The sequence below is a fragment of the Labeo rohita genome, chromosome 19 (genome assembly GCF_022985175.1).
Source record: "Labeo rohita strain BAU-BD-2019 chromosome 19, IGBB_LRoh.1.0, whole genome shotgun sequence".
NCBI lineage: Eukaryota > Metazoa > Chordata > Actinopteri > Cypriniformes > Cyprinidae > Labeo > Labeo rohita.
This window is the reverse complement of record NC_066887.1, coordinates 25,235,029-25,254,293: the sequence shown is the minus strand read 5'-3', so window position 1 is coordinate 25,254,293 and position 19,265 is coordinate 25,235,029. Positions and strand designations below refer to the sequence as shown.

The window sequence follows — 19,265 nt, the reverse complement described above, 5'->3', positions numbered from 1 at the left end:
AACTTACCCTCTCCCTAGGCTCAATTTACCCCTCACTGGGGGCAAGTTAAGCCAAGAGACCACTTTTTTGAAAGAAGTTTATATTAGATCCAAAATAATTATTTCAGAGGATGCACCACATTCTTAAATTTATGTACATATTTAAGTTAGACCCATTACTGACATGTGCTCTCTTTAAACACATCGTAAGTAAAAACTGGCTCAACTCACCCCCCACTCCGCTACTCCACTGAATCTGATGTATCCTATTAACATTTAGGAAACAGAGGAAATAATTTAGACTATTTATTCACAAAATAATACAACAACTGTACACAGTACCACTCATGATTTTGATACACATTCAGGAAAAGCCACCATAAAACATACAAACGTCAAAACACCAACACTTCTGTTTAGCAGACACTCTCCTTTTGACCGGCAGTTACATCAATTACATCATTCAACACAGAAACATGAATTTAGGTATTTACAGGGTGATGCTCTTCTAACTGTACAGTAAGCAAGTAACTATGAGTTGTGTACATTATGCACAGTAAAGGTACAGCATGTGAAAGGTATAAACAGTTAATAAGATGGTTGTGTTTGCTCGTGTTAGAAGAGGGCTGGCTCAAGCTGCTCTTGACCACTGGAATACAAACCACAGTGCACTACTGCAAGAGGAATGTTGTCTTTCTTGGTCTTTTTTTTTTGGAGTTTTTCTCCGTGCAACATATACATGATCACAACACATTAGAATGGGAAAAAGCAATGCTTCATATTACCCTTGGTCTATAAATGTGTTTTTTAATAATAAATACTTTCACATTTAATATCTAGATGAAAATAGCCACACCTAAGCAATGGCAGCATAAAGCGTTGATCGACTTACATGATAGAAATTACTGTTAAAGATCCTCGAATATACGCAAAAATAAATAAATGTATAAACAAATAAATACTATTTGCGTTCTCTATGAAAGGGATTCAGAGAAAGTGTCGGAAAGTGCAGAACCACTGTTATTATAAACACACTTAGTCAAATCAAGTGAGACGTCTCTCACTACTCTCTCAAACCTCAAAGTGAGTCGGTGCAGCACATATGTAACGCTGGAATACTAAATCACCAAGCACAGGAAATTCAGTAGCGGGATTAATTATCATAATCTAGCAAATTTCCTCCTTAATCATGTCATTTGCTAAAAATCTTTATCTTGGTTATCTGAAATGTGAACTTGTCTAGTTATTGAGACCATATATAGTATGTACAGTACAATTCATGAAACACTGATTGGTCCATTTGCGTCCTATGGGTCCTACAATATAACCTTCACTGTGATTTTATATGAATGAGTGACTTATTTATTTGAAGAGTCTGTATTATTTTTGGCAGTAAACTAGCGATTTTATTCTTGGCATAAGCTTTACTAGCTAAGCATTTCCTATAAATATAAATATTTTAATTAATGAATCATCTAATTAAATATATATGTCTTAAGTGTTTCTGATAAATGTTAGTAGTGATCTGAAGTAATGAAAACGTATATATCTCTATATACACTATATTTTATACAAAATAAACATCGTCAGTGCAAAAACCTTAACATTACGATAATTGCCAACTATTATTAACAGGAAAAAAAATTTGGTTTTTCTAAAAGCAAATAATTGAGGTTTGAGAGTTGAAAATGCTGAGAACTATGAAGGCCAAATGTAAAAATTCCCTTTTTCGGTTTGATCTTATATAGGAGACCTATTTGATAATTCACATTAAAATTACACTAAAATTGCACAAATAGGAATAAATGAGCAATAAAAGGACAAAATCCTTAAAACATGACTTAATATTGCACCAAACCATCAGCTGTCAAACTACACAATAAAATAAAACTCACGGACTATGAACTCTCGTATATTTTCAAAATATAACTAGGTGATCTGTGACGCTCCCCTGTGGTTCCTTTCTTAATCTGCCTACCCTAAATAATCTCTTTCTAGTAAATAAATCTCTAGTATTATATTTCTATCTTCAGTGGTACATGTCATGGCTTTAATTATATTAAACTATGTAGTTACACCGTTTCTTAGATGGTGGAATTAGATTTCTCATCTTTACTAGAATCAACCAGTGGCTGGGTAACTGAGCTAGGTTTCTCCTCCACCTTTGTGGCACCTGCCTCAGCTTGCTCAGATGAGCCTGCGCCCTGTTCCGAGGACGATTTGGAAGCTTCCACCAATGGGACCTTTTCTTTGACCGGAGAGGCGGGAAGTGCGACTCTGCCGGCCTCCTCCACGGAGGTGGCGGTTGGAGGCGGAGCCCCGCTAAAACCACGGGCGATGTCATCGAAAGTTCGCCCTTTGGTCTCCGGAACTTTGAAGTACGTGAAGATGAAGAAGATGATGAGGAAGATCATGAATATAATGAAGACATATGGCCCACACAGCTCCTAGAATTCACAAACAATAAGAAAAAAGTTAATTCTGACATTGCACACACATTTTTACACAAATGAGATCAAAATACAGTTGAGGTCAAAAGTTTACATTCGACTTTCAGAATCTGCAAAATGTTAAATATTTTACCAAAATAAGAGGGATCATACAAAATGCATGTTATTGTTTATTATGTACTGACATGAATAAGATATTTTACATAAAAGATGTTTACATATAGTCCACAAGAGAAAATAGTAGATGAATTTACAAAAATTACCTCGCTCAAAAGTTTACATCCCCTTGATTCTTAATACTATGTTGTTACATGAATGATCCACAGCTGTGTTTTTTTTTTAGTGATTGTTGTTCATGAGTCCCTTGTTTGTCCTGAACAGTCAAACTGTTCACTGTTCTTCACAAAACTCCTTCAGGTCCCACAAATTCTTTGGTTTTCCAGCATTTTTGTGTATTTGAACACTTTCCAACAATGACTGTATGATTTGGAGATCCATCTTTTCACACTGAGGACAACTGCAACTATTACAGAACACTCAAACACTCACTGATGCTCCAGAAGGAAAAACCATACATGTTTATTAATTTTGTACTGCCCTTCAGATGCTACAGAAGTTTCCCAGAAGAAAAAATAATCTAAATTTTCCCTGATCTTAAAATTCAAAAATGCATGTTTTTTTCTATCTGGAGCATCAGTGAGTGTTTGAACCTTCTGTAATAGTTACATATGAGTCTCTCAGTTGTCCTCAGTTGGATCTCAAAATCATACAATCATTATTAGAAAGGGTTCAAATACACATAAATGCTTAAAAACCAAAGAATTTGTGGAACCTGAAGGATTTTTCTGAAGAACTGTGGGCAGTTTAATTGTTTAGGACAAACAAGGGAAAAAAACAAAGCTGTGGATCATTCAGGTAACAACACGGTATTAAGAATCAAGTGTATATGAACTTTTGAACAGGGTCATTTTTATAAATTCAACTATTATTTTCTTGTGTGGACTATATGTAAATGTCTTTTATGTGAAATATCTTATTCAGGTTAGTCCCAAATAAAAAAATAACAAAAATAACATTTTGTATGATCCCTCTTATTTTGGTAAATAATTCCACAAGGTGTATGTAAACTTTTGACCTCAACTGTATTTACTTTAACCACTTAAAATTACTGTATTGTTTTTTAAAGTGATGTAAAACTGTTTACCTCCAGTTTAGGGAAGCTGATTCCTACAAGGAAGTTGGCTGTCCAGTTAGAGCATCCCGCAACGGCCATAGCGGCAGGACGTGGTCCCTGGGAGAATAATTCAGCCACTATGAACCAGGGAATGGGTCCTGGGCCCATCTCAAACATGGCAACAAAGGCAAAGACTGCAGCAATGCTGAGGTATCGAAGAGCCTCAATGTCCTTCTGCTCAGGGACAAAGATAAGAAAATACAGGTATGACATGACATAAGCATTCCCATGATGGTCAGATATTTTCAGTTTCGAATCTTCGGCAAAATGAAAACAGACAGCAGAACCCACCAATAAGAGAGCGATGGTCATGACCAAAGCGCTAATGGCCATTCCACCCAAACCAATAAGGTGCAAAGTTCTCCGTCCCGCCCTCTCCACTAAGAAGAGCTGGTAGAAAAGGAAAACATTGACTTATTATTACAAACTCATCACAGATTTCTTATAGAGTTGAATGATTAAATACTTACAGATACTACAGTGAAGACAGTGTTGACTATACCAGCTCCAATGGTGGCGTAAATGGGCTGAGTCACTCCAGCCGACTCAAAAATACCAGTTGAGTAATAGAAAACCTTTGAGAAACACAAAGAACAGTCAAAATGGTTAACTAAAGAATGTAAAGTGATATATTAAGGCATATTAAACACACTTTACAGTCCGACCAAATAATGAGTTATAAAGTAGATGTTAAAAATCATGGTTGATATCAGAAATCATTTGTCACATTCAAAATGTAAGGTCAAGTCCGACACACATTTTGGGATAATGCATTTTGGGACATAATAAAAGTTTGGCTTTGGTCACTTTTCAAGTATCATAGCACATCCAAATAAAGTATGCATACTATAAACAACATACATTCTGTTTTACATTCGAAACAGTAGGTAGTATGCAGTAACGAGTACAGTGCATGATGGGTAATGTGTGCCACTCACAGCGTTGATGCCAGAGAGCTGCTGAGACAACTGCAGCATGATAGCGATGAGCAGAGGCTGGCGGTAAGCAGCGGTGCGGAAGAGTTCTGGGATGGTAACCTTCTTCTCCATGGCTGTCTTCGCACTCTCCTCCTTCATCTCCTGCATGTCCTTCCCCACATCCTCATAACCACGGAGACGCACCAGTGCTGAGGGACAGAATAATGGAGGTTTGGTGATATTCAACAGAAATCTAACAGAAAGGAGCCTCTTATGGTCACCAATTTGATGCTCAAGTAACATTTCTTATTATTATCAGTGTTGAAAACAGTTGTGCTGCTTAATATTTTGGTGGAAACCATGTGTTTTCAGGATACTTTGATGATTAGGAACAGTATTTGAAACAGAAATCTTAACATTAATCTTAATTTTAAAATTATTGTCATTAATCACATTAATTACAATAACAATGTCTTTACTGTTACTTATAAATGTATTAGTTTTTCAAAGGTCATTGTATGTGTACAGGGGCAGACTGGGCCAAAAATTTAGGCTCGGGCAATCTCACACTTATCCAGGCCATCCCATGCACCCACAATAAATTTTGAAACCACGGACAACAATATTTTTTGTATGGCCATCATCATCACATAAAGAAGTTTAAATCCCTAGGCCAGGGCCGCTGAAAATAATTAAAGGTTATCTTGTGAACTGCCAATTTCCTTTTAAAACTTTTACATTTTAAACTTCATTTCCCTTTTTCCTTTAGTCTCTCATGTGTTTACTTTTTTTTTCACTAATTTTTGTACCTGCCACTTTTTCATTAACACGTCTCCACCTTGTTGCAAAACAACCACCTCACTGTAATTTGTTTACACATAGTATAGACCTACATTTTATTTTACCATGTGTTATTGTTTTAGCTTGCCTAAATGTCAAACTTAGTACAATAATAGCTACATCTTGAATATATCTTTATAGAAAAATCATTAAACTGAACCTGTTTTAGCGTTATCATGGGCCATGCTTTGTCCTAAAGAAAATTAACCATGGTATTATTAGGCTGGCGGTAAAAGTATTGTAACTATGTTTTTTTTTGGTTTGTTTTGTTTTTTGACTATTTGTACAACCACAGTTTTACTACAAATACCATGGTGAAACTATATAGTGTATCAAAACCATTGTTAATTTGTGTTTTCCATCTTTTTTTAACTATAGTAACCATGGTTTCTGTCAGGACCATTGTCGTCAAAATGATAGACAGTTAGCATACAGTTTGGTTTGGCAGCATGGTTCTGTTCTGAGCAAAAAACTCCCTGCCCATCCATGCAGCATGTCATGAATCAGCAGGGAGAGCAGCAATAATAACCCCACAGGGTAAACAACCGAAGAAAGCAGATATCATTAATGTACTTAATGATATTTAAGTGTAAGACATTATTCAGATAAAAGGAGTCTGAATCAATGAGGAATATCAGAAGCCAAGTCCTGACTGTGGCAAAAGGAGGAGTTGGGGAAGGAGGAGGGTGTTTGCTCCTGAGCAAGCGACTAAGCTGCCAAATAATACTGAATAGAGCTTATATAGGAATGCCATGCTGAGAGTCAGCTGATGCGAGCTTGACTCACGTGACCTACCAAAACTAACGTTATATGCTTAATTTTTGGTTTTGTTCTTAGTAAAACCACGGTTAATTTTTGTAAGGGTTGTGTTGTTTGTCTGCTCTTAAACTTGTTTTAAAATGATGTGAATATTTGTCTGCTAAATTCCTACTCTTTACAATAGTAAATGTTTATGTATTTATGCTTACGTTTGGACATGCGGAGCGCGAGCAAGGCGAAAGTAAAAAATTGCAGGGCAGCAGGCCAAATTGGATGCCAGGCCACCGGGTATTCTCCCGGTGCTTCCTGTGGCCAGTCCGCCCATGTATGTGTATATTTGGATGTATTCTAGGATAAAAGGCTACTATTACATCATCAAAGAACATGCCAAAACCTGCTGTTGGTCTTTTGTCAAAATCAGGGGCTCTTAAAGGCTCAAGCTTTTGCTTCCTCTATGAGGAACAGTAAACCACAATATCAAAATAGGGATGGTTTCTTCACCTTAAATAGGTAATGAAATGAGAAACCAAAATTCTCTTGATCTTCCGACATATAAGAGGTCAATGTACTATAAAAACATCCTGTAAGTTTCAGAACTCAAAACTTTGTTGTTAGTCTAAAAACTTATATTGACAGCTTTTGGAATGTTCTACTCTATAATGTAATAGGTAGATAAGACATATAGAAGAACAGGTAGATAAGAAGAAGATCGACATTGCTGCCTGTTTAGCCCCGCCCACCAATTCACACGTGTTTATCAGAGAGGCGAACATGCAGGTCTACTCAGAAACCAAATGATAAAGATAGCTCTGCAGCACCAATTTTTTTTTTGCATTGCCTTCCTTCTGATCCCATTAGGAAAGAGTGGATGTGCTTTATTTTTAATGAAGTTCCAGACCGTGTCAGTAAGTACTCTGTCCTTTGTTTACTTCATTTTTCCTGGGATTTGTTTACAATTACCCATAGTGTCAGTGACGCAAAGCTTGTTACCTCATCTCAGGGAACCGAGGTTATGTCAGTAACCAGAGCGACACAATTCGACGTGGGATTTTCAAAAAGACTAAAAGACGATGCTGTGCCGCCTATATAGGATCAGACAGTGATATTGCAACAAAAATGTGAGTAACTGTTTTCATTACGTGGTCACTATTGCTTTGTCCCTTTATACAGATCGTTTGATATGTACTGAGTTATTTATATGTTTTAAACCTAAATCACAGCAGCATCCATCTATGAGGAATAAATGTACGCTGTCAGCCAATCATACCTGTGGGCGTTTACTTTTGAGTCTACAATCCGCCACACCTATTCAGATCTTTCTGCTTAAGGGGTTTAAAACAGGACAGAAAATAGTCTATTACTTCTAAATTATGATGTTTTCGGATGTAAAAATCTTATAAGTGCACCTCAGTACAAAATACAAAACAAAGGCAGTTCATGACCCCTTTAATTTCCAGTTTCAAAAGACACTTGTTACCAGGCTAGTTTAGCAAGTCTGACAAGGACTCAGGTTCCGAGATGAGAAAATTTGCTTCACACCAAATTATATCAGTGACTTAATTTAAAGGTTTATGAAAAAGAATGAGAGTAATGTCAGTGTCTACTGCTAAAAACATGGTAATGTCTGTTCTTCTGATTTATATGAATTTTAAATTCAGAGCATTTTCTAACAGCTTGCTTCTTAAATGTTATTGGTAAACACATTACTTTTGAAGATGGATGTCTCAGAAAATGGAATGAGGTAATGATGTTTACACAAAGTAAAAATATTTTGCAACATTAAGAAAATGCACATTTGTTATATTAACAAAACCTGACATTTTATTGATGTAGCTTAAAATGATACTACAAACTTTATCTGGCTTAAAGCAGAAGTGTGTAATTTCTCCTACACCTAGTGTCACCAAACAGACTTGCAAATAATGAATACTTGAATACTTGCCATCTGGCAATGGTTGAAAAAAAAAAAGACTCGTAGAATTAGTTGAGCCAAGTTGAATGTCAAGTTAGTCAAAATGCTTAAACAGACCAAAATTTAGAAACTTGAGTTTTTAAAAGCATTTTTACAACATTGCTGTGCTGGCTGGCATCTATTAGACATTTATGTGCGCAATAATCTGGTGTAAAATGAATCATCCAGATTCAGTAAATGATAAGCTGTATATGTTATTTAATAAAGGGCTCCTGTTTAAGCAGATGTTTTAGCTCATTTTGTCATCAGCACTCTCACAGGCATAATTAAAAGTGGAAACATAAGGTTAAGTGCTTTTGGCACAACTTCTTTGCAATACAAATGAATGCCGTTCACCAAATAAAAAATTAGTTTAGGTTAATGCTGACGCGTGACTGTTTTCTGGGAGAGCTTCTAACGCAATCAATCTTTTGACATTTTCTTCTTCTTTTGTAAAGCCATCATGGGTTATTTAATTTGCTATTGAAGTAAAAACGAACAAAAGTCGGAACACCATAGTTTAAAAAAAATTGTGAAACAATTTAATAATGGAATTCTATAGTGGTGTGAAGTCCATTACTAAATTGTTCTGCATTTTCAGAGCGTATGGTGTGCAAACATTTGTTCGTTTTTTATTATTATCATTATTATAATTTTTTGCCATGTGCGTGCTTTGCTTCCATCTACTGAAGCAAAAAACAATGCAAAAAAATACATTTGCTGTAGTTTGCTTTCACCACTATAAATGTTCTTTCAGCCTACGCTGTTCAGTGAAGTATGACTGCAGCTCAGTGGAGATAAAGGTCATTTGCGATCTCTTTCTTACCTTTACGGGCCTGTTCTTCCTCATTGAGGTTAATGAGTAGGTATCGAGGGCTCTCAGGGCAGAACGGAAGCAGTATGCACTGCAGGACGGCAGGTAGCACGGTGAGAGCCAGAAGTAAAGGCCAGAGCTTATCTGAACCCAGCAGATACTCCAGACCAAAAATCTAGATGGAAAAGGACATAACTTATAAGAAACTTGAACATTACAGGTATCAAATTAAAACTGATTAGGTTATGATGGCATAAATTAGGCTAGCAGACTTAAAAATGGATCGGTAGATTCAATTAGAAGCTTCATGTAACATAAGCGCATCAAAACTAATTAGAAGGGGATATTTCCCCAAGGCTTTGTTGTGGCACAAACATATAATGAGGCCACAAGGCTCCTGAAATGGTGAAATGACACATTTTTTATAAACCACCTGGTCATATCCAAAATCAAAACTACTGTAAAGGCAACAAACTAAATTGCTGTGACATTAAATGCTTTACCTGTGCGATTAAGATGCCAATTACGACACCAAGCTGGTGCAGGGTCCCAAAGGCCCCACGGAGGGGAGTGGGTGACACTTCCCCAACGTACATTGGAGTGAGACCAGTGAAGAGGCCACAGAACAGCCCAATAACCAGCCGACCGGCAATGACCATCTCATAGGAGGAGCAGAGAGTGCAAAGTCCCATGAGACCCCCCCCAATCAGAGCCAGGACATTCACGAGGATCATAGATTTACGTCTGCGGAAAGAAAAACAGAAAGACAGGGAGGGAGTTTAATTGAATTAGAAACACTAATTTACCAGCAAATAGAGGAAATGAGAAAAATGACAGTAAGAAAGAGAAGAACACAATGTTAAGACTCACACCCTGTTTCGTTTAGTCATAATTTTTGTCCTTGGATAAAATGTCATAACATATGTGACTCTGGACCGCAAAAGCAGTCAGAAGTATCATAGGTATATTTGTAGCAATAGCCAACAATACATTGTATGGGTCAAAATTATCGATTTTTCTTTAGGATTCATTAGGATATTAAATAAAGATCATGTTTCTACTGTAAATGTATCAAAGCTTATGTTTTAATTACTAATATACATTGCCAAGAACTTCATTTGGACAACTTTAAAGGCAATTTTCTCAATATTTTGATTTTTTTGCACCATCAGACTCCAGATTTTCAAATAGTTGTATCTCAGCCAAATATTGTTCTATCCTAACAAACCATACATCAATGGAAAGCTTATTTATTCAACATTCAGATGTTCAATGTCAGAAAATTGACCCCTATGACTTGTTTTGTGGTCCAGGGTCACATATGATCAATACTTGTCATGTCATATTCATTAATTTTATTCTATTTTGTTCTGACTAAAATGATTTATACTACTTTTAACTGACAATAATGTGCAAAACTGTAATAGGCCAAACTCTTATCAAAAATATTTAAACACACACAAAAAACATTAAAAAATTTAAAGATCATATTAAAGATTTAGAAACAAAAAATCAAATTAGTAAAATGTCCCTGTGAGCTCCTGAAATAACAACATATACGTCAGAATAATTGTATAGTGTAATATATAAATGTTTTTATCATGTTTTTAATCTCACTTTTGATTATTTAAAGCAGCTTTGCTGAATAAAAGTATTAATTTATTTAAAAAGAAAAAAAAAATTCTGACCACAAAGTTTCTAATGGTAGTGCATATTTTTGTACAGTCAGTTACTGTTTATTGTGTTGTGAATTCTTTATGTTTTAAAAACTACTAACATGCACATTTTCCAGCCAAAACCAGGGAGAGTGGCAGAGAAGGCTGCAGAAAAAGAACAATGACCACTGAGCACACATGAATGCTTTCTTTGAACGAGATTTTTCTGACAGTGTGGACAGTGTTCAGGAAGAAAGGAAGACAGAGAGGTCAACTCTTCTACTCTGAGTGCCCTCATTACAGTAAACTGCTTGTTTTTATTATTTATAAAGCATTTACTGCCCAGTTAAAGCAGCATTGTGAGTAACTCTGACATAAGCTGATGTATCTGGCTCAGGTTTTCCAGCACAACAACACAAATGAAAAATTACTACACTAAACTTCCCAGTACATCTTTTTTATATTTTTTTCCACTTTACTGATGCAAAAATTCAATAGAAGACAGGGAATAATGGATATAATGTACACTGGGAAATCGTTCAAACCCACTATGCTAGCATTAGCTCCATGACGTAATGTACTAGAAAAGTACTAGAAAAGGCATCGCTCTGACCTCAGTGTGTCTTAACTGATGACTGTAAACCTATATGAGTAATAACATGGAAGTCACAAGCCTCACAAGGATTTCTTTCTTTTGATTAAAACGCAAAAGCCTCCAAGCACAGGACTTCCACAGCCTCTTGCCAAGTCCAAACTGGTCAATATTTGCAATATTACACATAATAGATTGATTTTTACTCACCTTCCAAATTTGTTGGCTATAACACCGACACTGAATGATCCCACCATTCCACCCACGCTAAAGATGGCCACAGCAAAACTCCAGACAATGGTGCACACGCCTGGCTTGATGGGCTCCCCGTAACGCTCCATCCATGTGGCATTAAAGAACGCCCGCAGTTTCTGAGAGGTTAAAAGGTTTTCGTTTAAGAAGGCTAATGCATAATTCCCATACTCCCATTCCCAAAATGTCTTTACTGTCACTTATGTTTAATTTAAAGGTGCACTAAGCAATTTTTGAAAAACGCTTTTGACCACAGTGTCGGAAATCAGCAGTAAGAGGCATGTCTTGTAAGGACAGACAGAAGAGAGTGTTCAATTTGAGTGCATAGGACAGATAGAGCAGAGAAAAATGGAAGATAAAAAGAAAAAGAGGAAAATATCAGAGGAACAAAACATTAAAAAGAAGGGTTATGATCAGGCAAGAGGTAGGGCCCGCGTAAATACCAGCTTTCCAGTGGTGGAGAGAACTCAAGGAGTGGGAAGGCCTGGAATCGGATGCTGAGGTTGCGTTGTTTCTTTTTGATAGGCGAGTAATGTTGATTTTGCATTTTTCCAAACAGCTTATCTGTGTTGGCTTTTGTTTGAATATGCTTGTGTGTCATCTTTGCTTGTTTCCACGATCGTTGTTATGCCAGGTTTGTGTACTGTACGTACGTGTGGGGCAGAGATATCAAAATAGAGGCTAGGTCCTAGGGTATGGGCGTGTTTGTTTTGGTGCTTTCAAATATCAACATCAACGTCGTTTGGCAAAAATCGGTTAGTGCACCTTTAATGCATTCTTGCATTAAATCTTTAAAAAAAAGTACTGGCCCCAATAGTTTAAATGTGCAGTATATGTGTTTTTGAACTTTTGATTGGTACTACACACATACTCACACCTACTAACCTGTTCTGGGGCATTGATGACTCCAGTGTTGTAGCCAAACTGCAGGGAGCCAATTACAGCTGTCGATAAAGAAAACAGGAGGTAGCATGTCACCTGCTTCTGTAAAACAAGAGAGAGAGGGTTCAAGGTCAGTCAGACATTCATCATTTTAGTTAGCTTTTTTTATTTCAATTTTGATCATAAAAATTAAACACATACACGCACACACGCACACACACACACAGCCCTTAAAAGAGAGTTGTCAGATTATAAAAGCCTATTTATTTATAAAAACAAAATTTTTCATATTCAAAATTGACTATATTTTTAATTGTAGACGTTGGGTTGATCCATTTTTCTTGGGTCGTGTTTCTTTAAAGTCCTAGTTTACTGGCTACTCCCCTAGATTCTTTTGTTAGCGTTTGCTTGACTGATTTCTCCAAGTAAAGTACTGAAAAAAGGTCAAGCCATTCACGAGATTCATAGATTTATGTCTACAGAATGAAATAAACAGACAGCCTGGAAGGGTTCAACTGAATTAGGAGCACTAATTCAGCAGCAAACAGAGGAAATGAGAAAAATGACAGCAAGAAAGAGAAGAACAGTGTTAAGACTTACATCTTTTGTGTGTGTCCTTTAACATTAATCATATTTATGTCATATTTATTCGTTTTATTCAGTTCTGCTCTGACTAAACTTACATATACACTACCAGTAGTGTATAGTACCAGTAGTAAAAGTTTTTTAATGTTTTAATGTTTTTAATGTTTTTTTAAGAAGCCTCTTCTGCTCTCCAAGCCTGCATTTATTTGTTCCAAAATACAGCAAATGCAGTAATATTGTGAAATATTTTACTATTTGAAATACTTTTTAAAGTACTATTTGAATATATTGTAAAATGTAATTTATTTCTGTGATAAAAGCTACATTTTCAGCATCATTACTTCTAATATGTTGATTTGCTGTTCAAGAAACCTTTTTATTCTTATCAATATTTAAAACAGTTGAGTACATTTTTTCAGGATTCTTGGATGAACAGAAAGATCCAACAATCAGCATTTATTTGAATTTAAAAAGCTTTTGTAACATTATACAATATCCCATTCAAAAGCTTGGAGTCAGTATATATATATATATATATATATATATATAGAAATTAATAATAGTTCATTTCTTTCTTGCTGTAATTAATACTAGTATTTAGCAAGGATGCTTTAAATTGATGATAAAGATATTTATAATATGAAAAAAAAAAGATTTCTATTTCAGATAAATGCTGTTCTGCTGAGCTTTCTATTCTTCAAAGAAACCTGAAAAAATTCTACCCACCTGCTTTCAACATAATAATAATAATAATAATAATAATAATAATAATAATAAATGTCTTTTTGAGCAGCAAATCAGAATATTATTATTATTATTATTATTACAGAATTATTTCGGAAGGATAACTGGAGTAATAATGCTAAAAATCACAGGAATAAACTACATTTGAAAATATATAAAAATAGAAAACAGTTATTTTAAATACTAAAAATATTTCAAAATTATACTGTTTTTGCTGTATTTTGAATAAAATAAATGCAGGCTTGATGAGCAGAAAAAAAAAATAAAAAAATCTTACTGTTCAGAAACTGTTGACTGGTAGTGTATAGGTTTAGTACATACAGATGACAGAATAAAACCTTTCCAACTGTAATAAACCAAATTCAAACAAAATATTAAACATTTTCTATAATTATTATTTAAGAACATGAAATATCACCATAAAGTAAGTGAAAACTGTTATTGTGAACTTCTGAAATAATAACGTACAAATAAAAATTATTATTCATGGTATAGTATATAATTCACAGTGTTTCCCCTACCTTTATATTAGGGGGCGCCCCGCCCCCCTTGAAGGTCGAGTTAATTTTCTATACTTTTATTTTCAATATAGCGCCACATTACAACAAAAGTAATTTAAAAGTTACCTTTCCTATAGAACAGTTCTATACCTTGTTGTTTTATTAAACAAACTAAATAGCCTTATGTTATTTATATTATTCACGCGACGGCATGTGATTTCTGTTTCTACAAGGACGCGCGTCTACAATTTCTCCTCCGCAAAAACGCGGACGGGATCGCGAGTCCATTCATAAAACCGGATTTTACTCTATAGCGCGGAATGCAACGGAATTTATCGATTTTTGTTTAAATAAATCAAAAGTTCTTCTGTCACTTAATTCGAATTGCGATATGCACTAGTGTCTGTGAATATTAAAACGCAATATGAATCCTGCATGCTCCGTTTGCCTCTGTATGTATGAATGGCGGAAACACGGTTTATGACATGAACACACAAACTTAATCTTGCTGTGAGAGTTACTTCATGTGAAGTCTCATTTGAGATAACGTTAAATAAAAACGTTTAACATGTAACAGAAATATATTAGTCTTGTATTACTTTTGTACAGTATAATGTAGGTGTTTATATATTCCTATTTCTTCCAAATTTAAATAAAAGAGTTAAATGACAAAAATAAATATTACAACAAGATAACCACTTAAATGTAGAAAAAAATATTAGAATTATTAAAACTTTTTTAACTGAATATTCACACATTTTTTTTTACAAATTGTAACGGTAAACCTCTGTTTGTATGCCAAAAAATGAAAGGGTTTTATTTGATTAAAAATCAATAATTTGATTATCAGAAAAATTAAAACACACAAGAATTTCTGATAAAAAAAAAGAAAGAAAAGAAAAAGATTGGCCCTGTTGTTCAAAATGTTGAAACTGAGAATTTTTTATTTAATTTTTCGCTTAATGTTTTCGTTATTACATAGAGAGTCCAGAATAAAAGTACTGTTGGGAACTGTTTATCGGTTATGACCAAAGACCCCACCCCCAACAATGTAAACCAAGGGGAAACACTGATTTATTAATATATAGTTTATATATAATAAAATCCGAAGCAATTCTCTTAATAAAATATATCATACATACATACATTAATTACACGTATTAACATTTGCTTCACTGAATTCTCTAAAGAAATGAAAAAAGATCTAGTAGTCACACTGCTTTGACTGATGTAGTAAACAATGGGATGTAAACACGACAGCAGCCAACGGCATATTATTAAAGAGCTCATCTTAATCATCACAAATCAGCCATGTCCTGAAACGGCCCTGCCTTCAGCTGTAAGACAACACTTCGACTACAGATTCCAGGTTTCTAGGGCAATAGGACACAGCAGTGCTGACACTGTGAATTGTGAAGGGCTGTGTGATGCTGAGATGGTCAGACATTCGACACAGGTGACCTTAAAGATATTATTGAACCATATCAAAACCAAAGGACTGTATAATGTTTACCAGAAACTGTATAATAACAGTAGTACTTCCAGGACACGCATGCATATGTGTAGGGCGATGCAGTGTTGCAAGGCATTTCGTCCACATCATTTGGCCTTATCTAAGCAAAACCAACTGTCTAAAAAGATATGTCGATCAATAGCATAATTTCCTTATAATCTGATCCTGTTTTTCCTATTACTCGCTCTCCCTCTCTTCCGCACCCATACAAATACTCTCAAGTCATGATGACTCAGTGAAATAAGTTCAGAAACAAACGTCATCTGACAAATGCATTCTGAGTCAAATGTTCAGATTTAAAGAGCTTGACAGAAAAGTGTGTAGACAGCTATGAATGAAAACATCTAATCTTATTTCAGAGCGATCTAATCTGCTGATGTTGTGAGGTTTAAGAGGATATAAATAAGCATCCAATACAAACAACCTCACCACCCACTGCCTCTCCCAAACATTTACATCCCAATAGGTCTTAATTTCCTTTATATCCTATCCTCAGCATCTCAGCCACTCCCTCTTTGTCATAGCAACATCCTAAGGGTAACAGCTGCATTGACATTCCTTTCAATGAGACTACAGCAAACACAGGCAACACACTGGGATTATGCACATTGGACACTGCTGATTGATCGCATTAATTAATCTTTGACATATATTCAGTGCTTAAACAAAGGCTGCATATACATATAAACACATCACATAGCCAAAACACCTATATAGCAGGCCTACATTCATTACAGTCATGTTTCCTAGATGCAACACATAGACCTAAAGTATGTGCAAACTCTTTTATACAATAAAAATGCATAACTGTCATATTTAAATATATACAGAGTCTTGTGGGAACATATAATTATACTGAAGCACAAAAGCAGCCTGCACTGACTGAGGAAAACAGGTTAAAAGGACTAACCTTCTCCCCCTCCATCGTGCCAGAGTGGAAACGTCCAAGATTGATGGATTCCGAGCGAACGTGATACTTGGCACACAATCTCCTTAAGCCCGAGATGCGATGCTGTTCGTCACTATTTTGCTTTTAACTGCAAAATTGTAAAACATTTGTAAATTAGCGTCCTGTGAGTGGCGTGAGAATCACACTTTTTTTCCCCCCCTAAACAATCTGTTGCGTAGCATCTCTCGCATCATCTTTAAGCTAAGCACAAACGTTATAGACACATAAACATATGATATTAAAATGTATAATTTAACTGGTAAATAATGAGAGTAGTATTTAGGTTTCGCCAATGGTTCATCCTGAAATGAACATCAAAGCTCGAATACTGTTGCTATAGTTACATTTTTGTCGAACTTGTAAACTTCAGTGGTAAAATGAATTTCTGGAAATCGGAAGTTTGTGTAAAAAATACGTAATTTATATGTAAAAACAAGTGAATATATTGGGGGTTTTTTTTACCCATCCCCCAAACCTTTTGTGATGAAACCTTCCCTACAGTGTAAAACCGCAAAAACAAAAGAAAAAATGGAAAATTTTAATTAAATAAATATATAAATAAATAAACCCCCAAAACTACACTGTCGTACAACAGGTGTTTCTTCACATTGCTGACTCTACTTTTTTGACAAGTGGATTTGGTAGCATCGTCTTCACCTCAGACCTGCTTATATGATCATTAAACGATTTACACGTGTAAAAATAAACATTTTCGTAATTTCAGCCAAAACAATACATTTTAATCAACACTACTACAGCTTACTATTACAGGTCACACTGTGCGGGTAATATTTTAACGTTTACCACAATGTTCATTATTCTTTTCTACTTGAAGAAGACGGTCAAATAAGGTCATAGAAGATGCGGCTACTACAATAATCAGCATCAGGCTATTATGGTAGATCTTAAACACCTGACCATTTAAATGTGTATCATCCGTTGATGCTGCAGTTACCTTTTCTCTCCTGCGTCGTGACCACCCGTTTGTATGTGCACGTATCTCCGCTGACCCACTGGCACTGAAGTCTGGAGCAATGCGCTCCGTCAATTATGTATTCTTTTATTCGTCACACGCAGCCAAATACACGACGAACCGCACGTTCTCCTTTGACGGAATACCGCCGGACGCGCACGTAAAACCTCACCCCCGCCCCTTTATTTATCCACGACTCGTATTTCGCATCACGCCTTGTGACAGCTGTTCCGTCATAGCGCCTCGTGATGCGGGAATACCTTATTCGGCGATGTTTCGGGTGGGATGAAGATTGTGCTTGTGGGTGGGACCAAGAGCATCCGAAACCGCCGCCCATGATGCTCTGCGCGGGTGACCTTGATAGAGCATCAGCTGACGGGTGCTACCAAATGGATGCAGCGCCGGGTACCACTGCCTCCAGAGGATGAAGCCATGCGGCTTTTACTTCCTGAAATTTGCAGAGCGAAAAATGTAGTGGTAAAAATACCATTAGTATGTATGATATCCACCTTTTCTTATTTTTTTCTTTTGTCTGTCTGTGTTTATCCGTTGAAAACCGTAGTAGGCACATCCCACTTGCGTTTATTCAGGCCTCAAAGAGGCACGTGAGTCATGGCAGTATCAAATTCTGCAGCCCAAATTCTACTGCAGGAGGAGTCACAAGACTCCGGATGATTTTATAACACAAGAGAGTTGCATCATTATATACATTTTAATTGTGTGCACTGTAAAAAGATTCTGTTGGTTTTATAGATTTAAAACTGCATGGTGTTGCTGACTAAAAAAAGCTATATATAAGGGGATATTTGGACTAGTTGTCAAACTTTTTTGTTAGGATATGGTTTCTTTATTGTTAATTTTGTGTGGGTGCATACTGTTCAAGTATTGGTTAGTTATTGAACATTTCCACCATTTACCAGGAAAAAAAAAACAGTTTGAGACTGATTTGAAAATACATTTTTATTATTCAAAGTTAATGTCTGTATTTAAAATATATTATTATCTATTTAATGTCGCATTTGATGTATTTAATGTAAAAAAGGAACTAGTAAAAGAAAATGTTAATAATAATTGTCCTAAGAACATAGTTTTTTTTTTTATTATTATTAAAATCTATCTTCATAATACATTTAATGTTTGCTTTAATGTTTCACATTGTAGGGTTTATTGTGTTTACTTATTTTTCCATGAGCTATTACTGTCTATATGATGATCCTTGTTTTTTTCTGTTCATTAATTTTGTTGATATTAAAAATTTGGTTTGAAATATTGTCACGTATATTTTTTTATTTCCATTTAATTAAACAATATGGAATAAAACCTTTAGAAAATTAAACAAACAAACAAACTTAAAAATATTGTCAAATTTATATCATATATCATATCAAATTTATTACACTACCAGTCGCTGCATTTATTTGATCCAAAATATTGTAAAATATTTGTACTATTTAAAATAACTGCTTTCTATTTTAATATATTATCAAATGTAATTTATTCCTGTGAGCAAATATGAATTTTCAGTATCTTTACTCTAGCCTTCAGTGTCATATGATCCTTCAGAAATCATTTTAATATGCTGATTTGCTTTACTATTATTATTATTATTATTATTATTATTAGTGTTTACATTTTTCAGTATTGTTTTATAAATAGATGATCCAAAGATAATCTTT

General features: G+C 35.2%; 1 protein-coding gene across 2 annotated transcripts; it reads right to left on the bottom strand.

Annotated features, from left to right (window-relative positions):
- Nucleotides 1-272: 272 nt before the first annotated feature.
- slc2a3a (solute carrier family 2 member 3a) lies at nucleotides 273-17,897 on the bottom strand. 2 transcript variants are annotated; one of them, XM_051136822.1, is made up of 11 exons: nucleotides 17,572-17,895; nucleotides 16,578-16,704; nucleotides 12,329-12,427; nucleotides 11,402-11,562; nucleotides 9,448-9,688; nucleotides 8,957-9,119; nucleotides 4,602-4,789; nucleotides 4,134-4,238; nucleotides 3,955-4,053; nucleotides 3,634-3,837; nucleotides 273-2,426 (listed from the first exon to the last, which is right to left on the bottom strand). In XM_051136822.1, exons 2-11 carry the CDS (start codon nucleotides 16,590-16,592, stop codon nucleotides 2,064-2,066), a joined length of 1,638 nt encoding a protein of 545 aa, XP_050992779.1. In that variant the 5' UTR covers nucleotides 16,593-16,704; nucleotides 17,572-17,895; the 3' UTR covers nucleotides 273-2,063. The 2 variants fall into 2 exon arrangements, with proteins under 2 accessions (XP_050992779.1, XP_050992778.1); XM_051136821.1 differs by having other exon boundaries at nucleotides 3,634-4,053; nucleotides 17,572-17,897.
- Nucleotides 17,898-19,265: the final 1,368 nt, after the last annotated feature.

Bases quoted from the DNA above. Each gene is read 5' to 3' on its own strand.
- slc2a3a (XM_051136821.1), bottom strand. The intron at 11,563-12,328 runs GTTAGTAGGTGT...TTAACCTCTCAG, and splicing joins TCATCAATGCCCCAGAACAG to AAACTGCGGGCGTTCTTTAA. The intron at 4,790-8,956 runs GTAAGAAAGAGA...TCTGTCCCTCAG, and splicing joins GGAAGAACAGGCCCGTAAAG to CACTGGTGCGTCTCCGTGGT.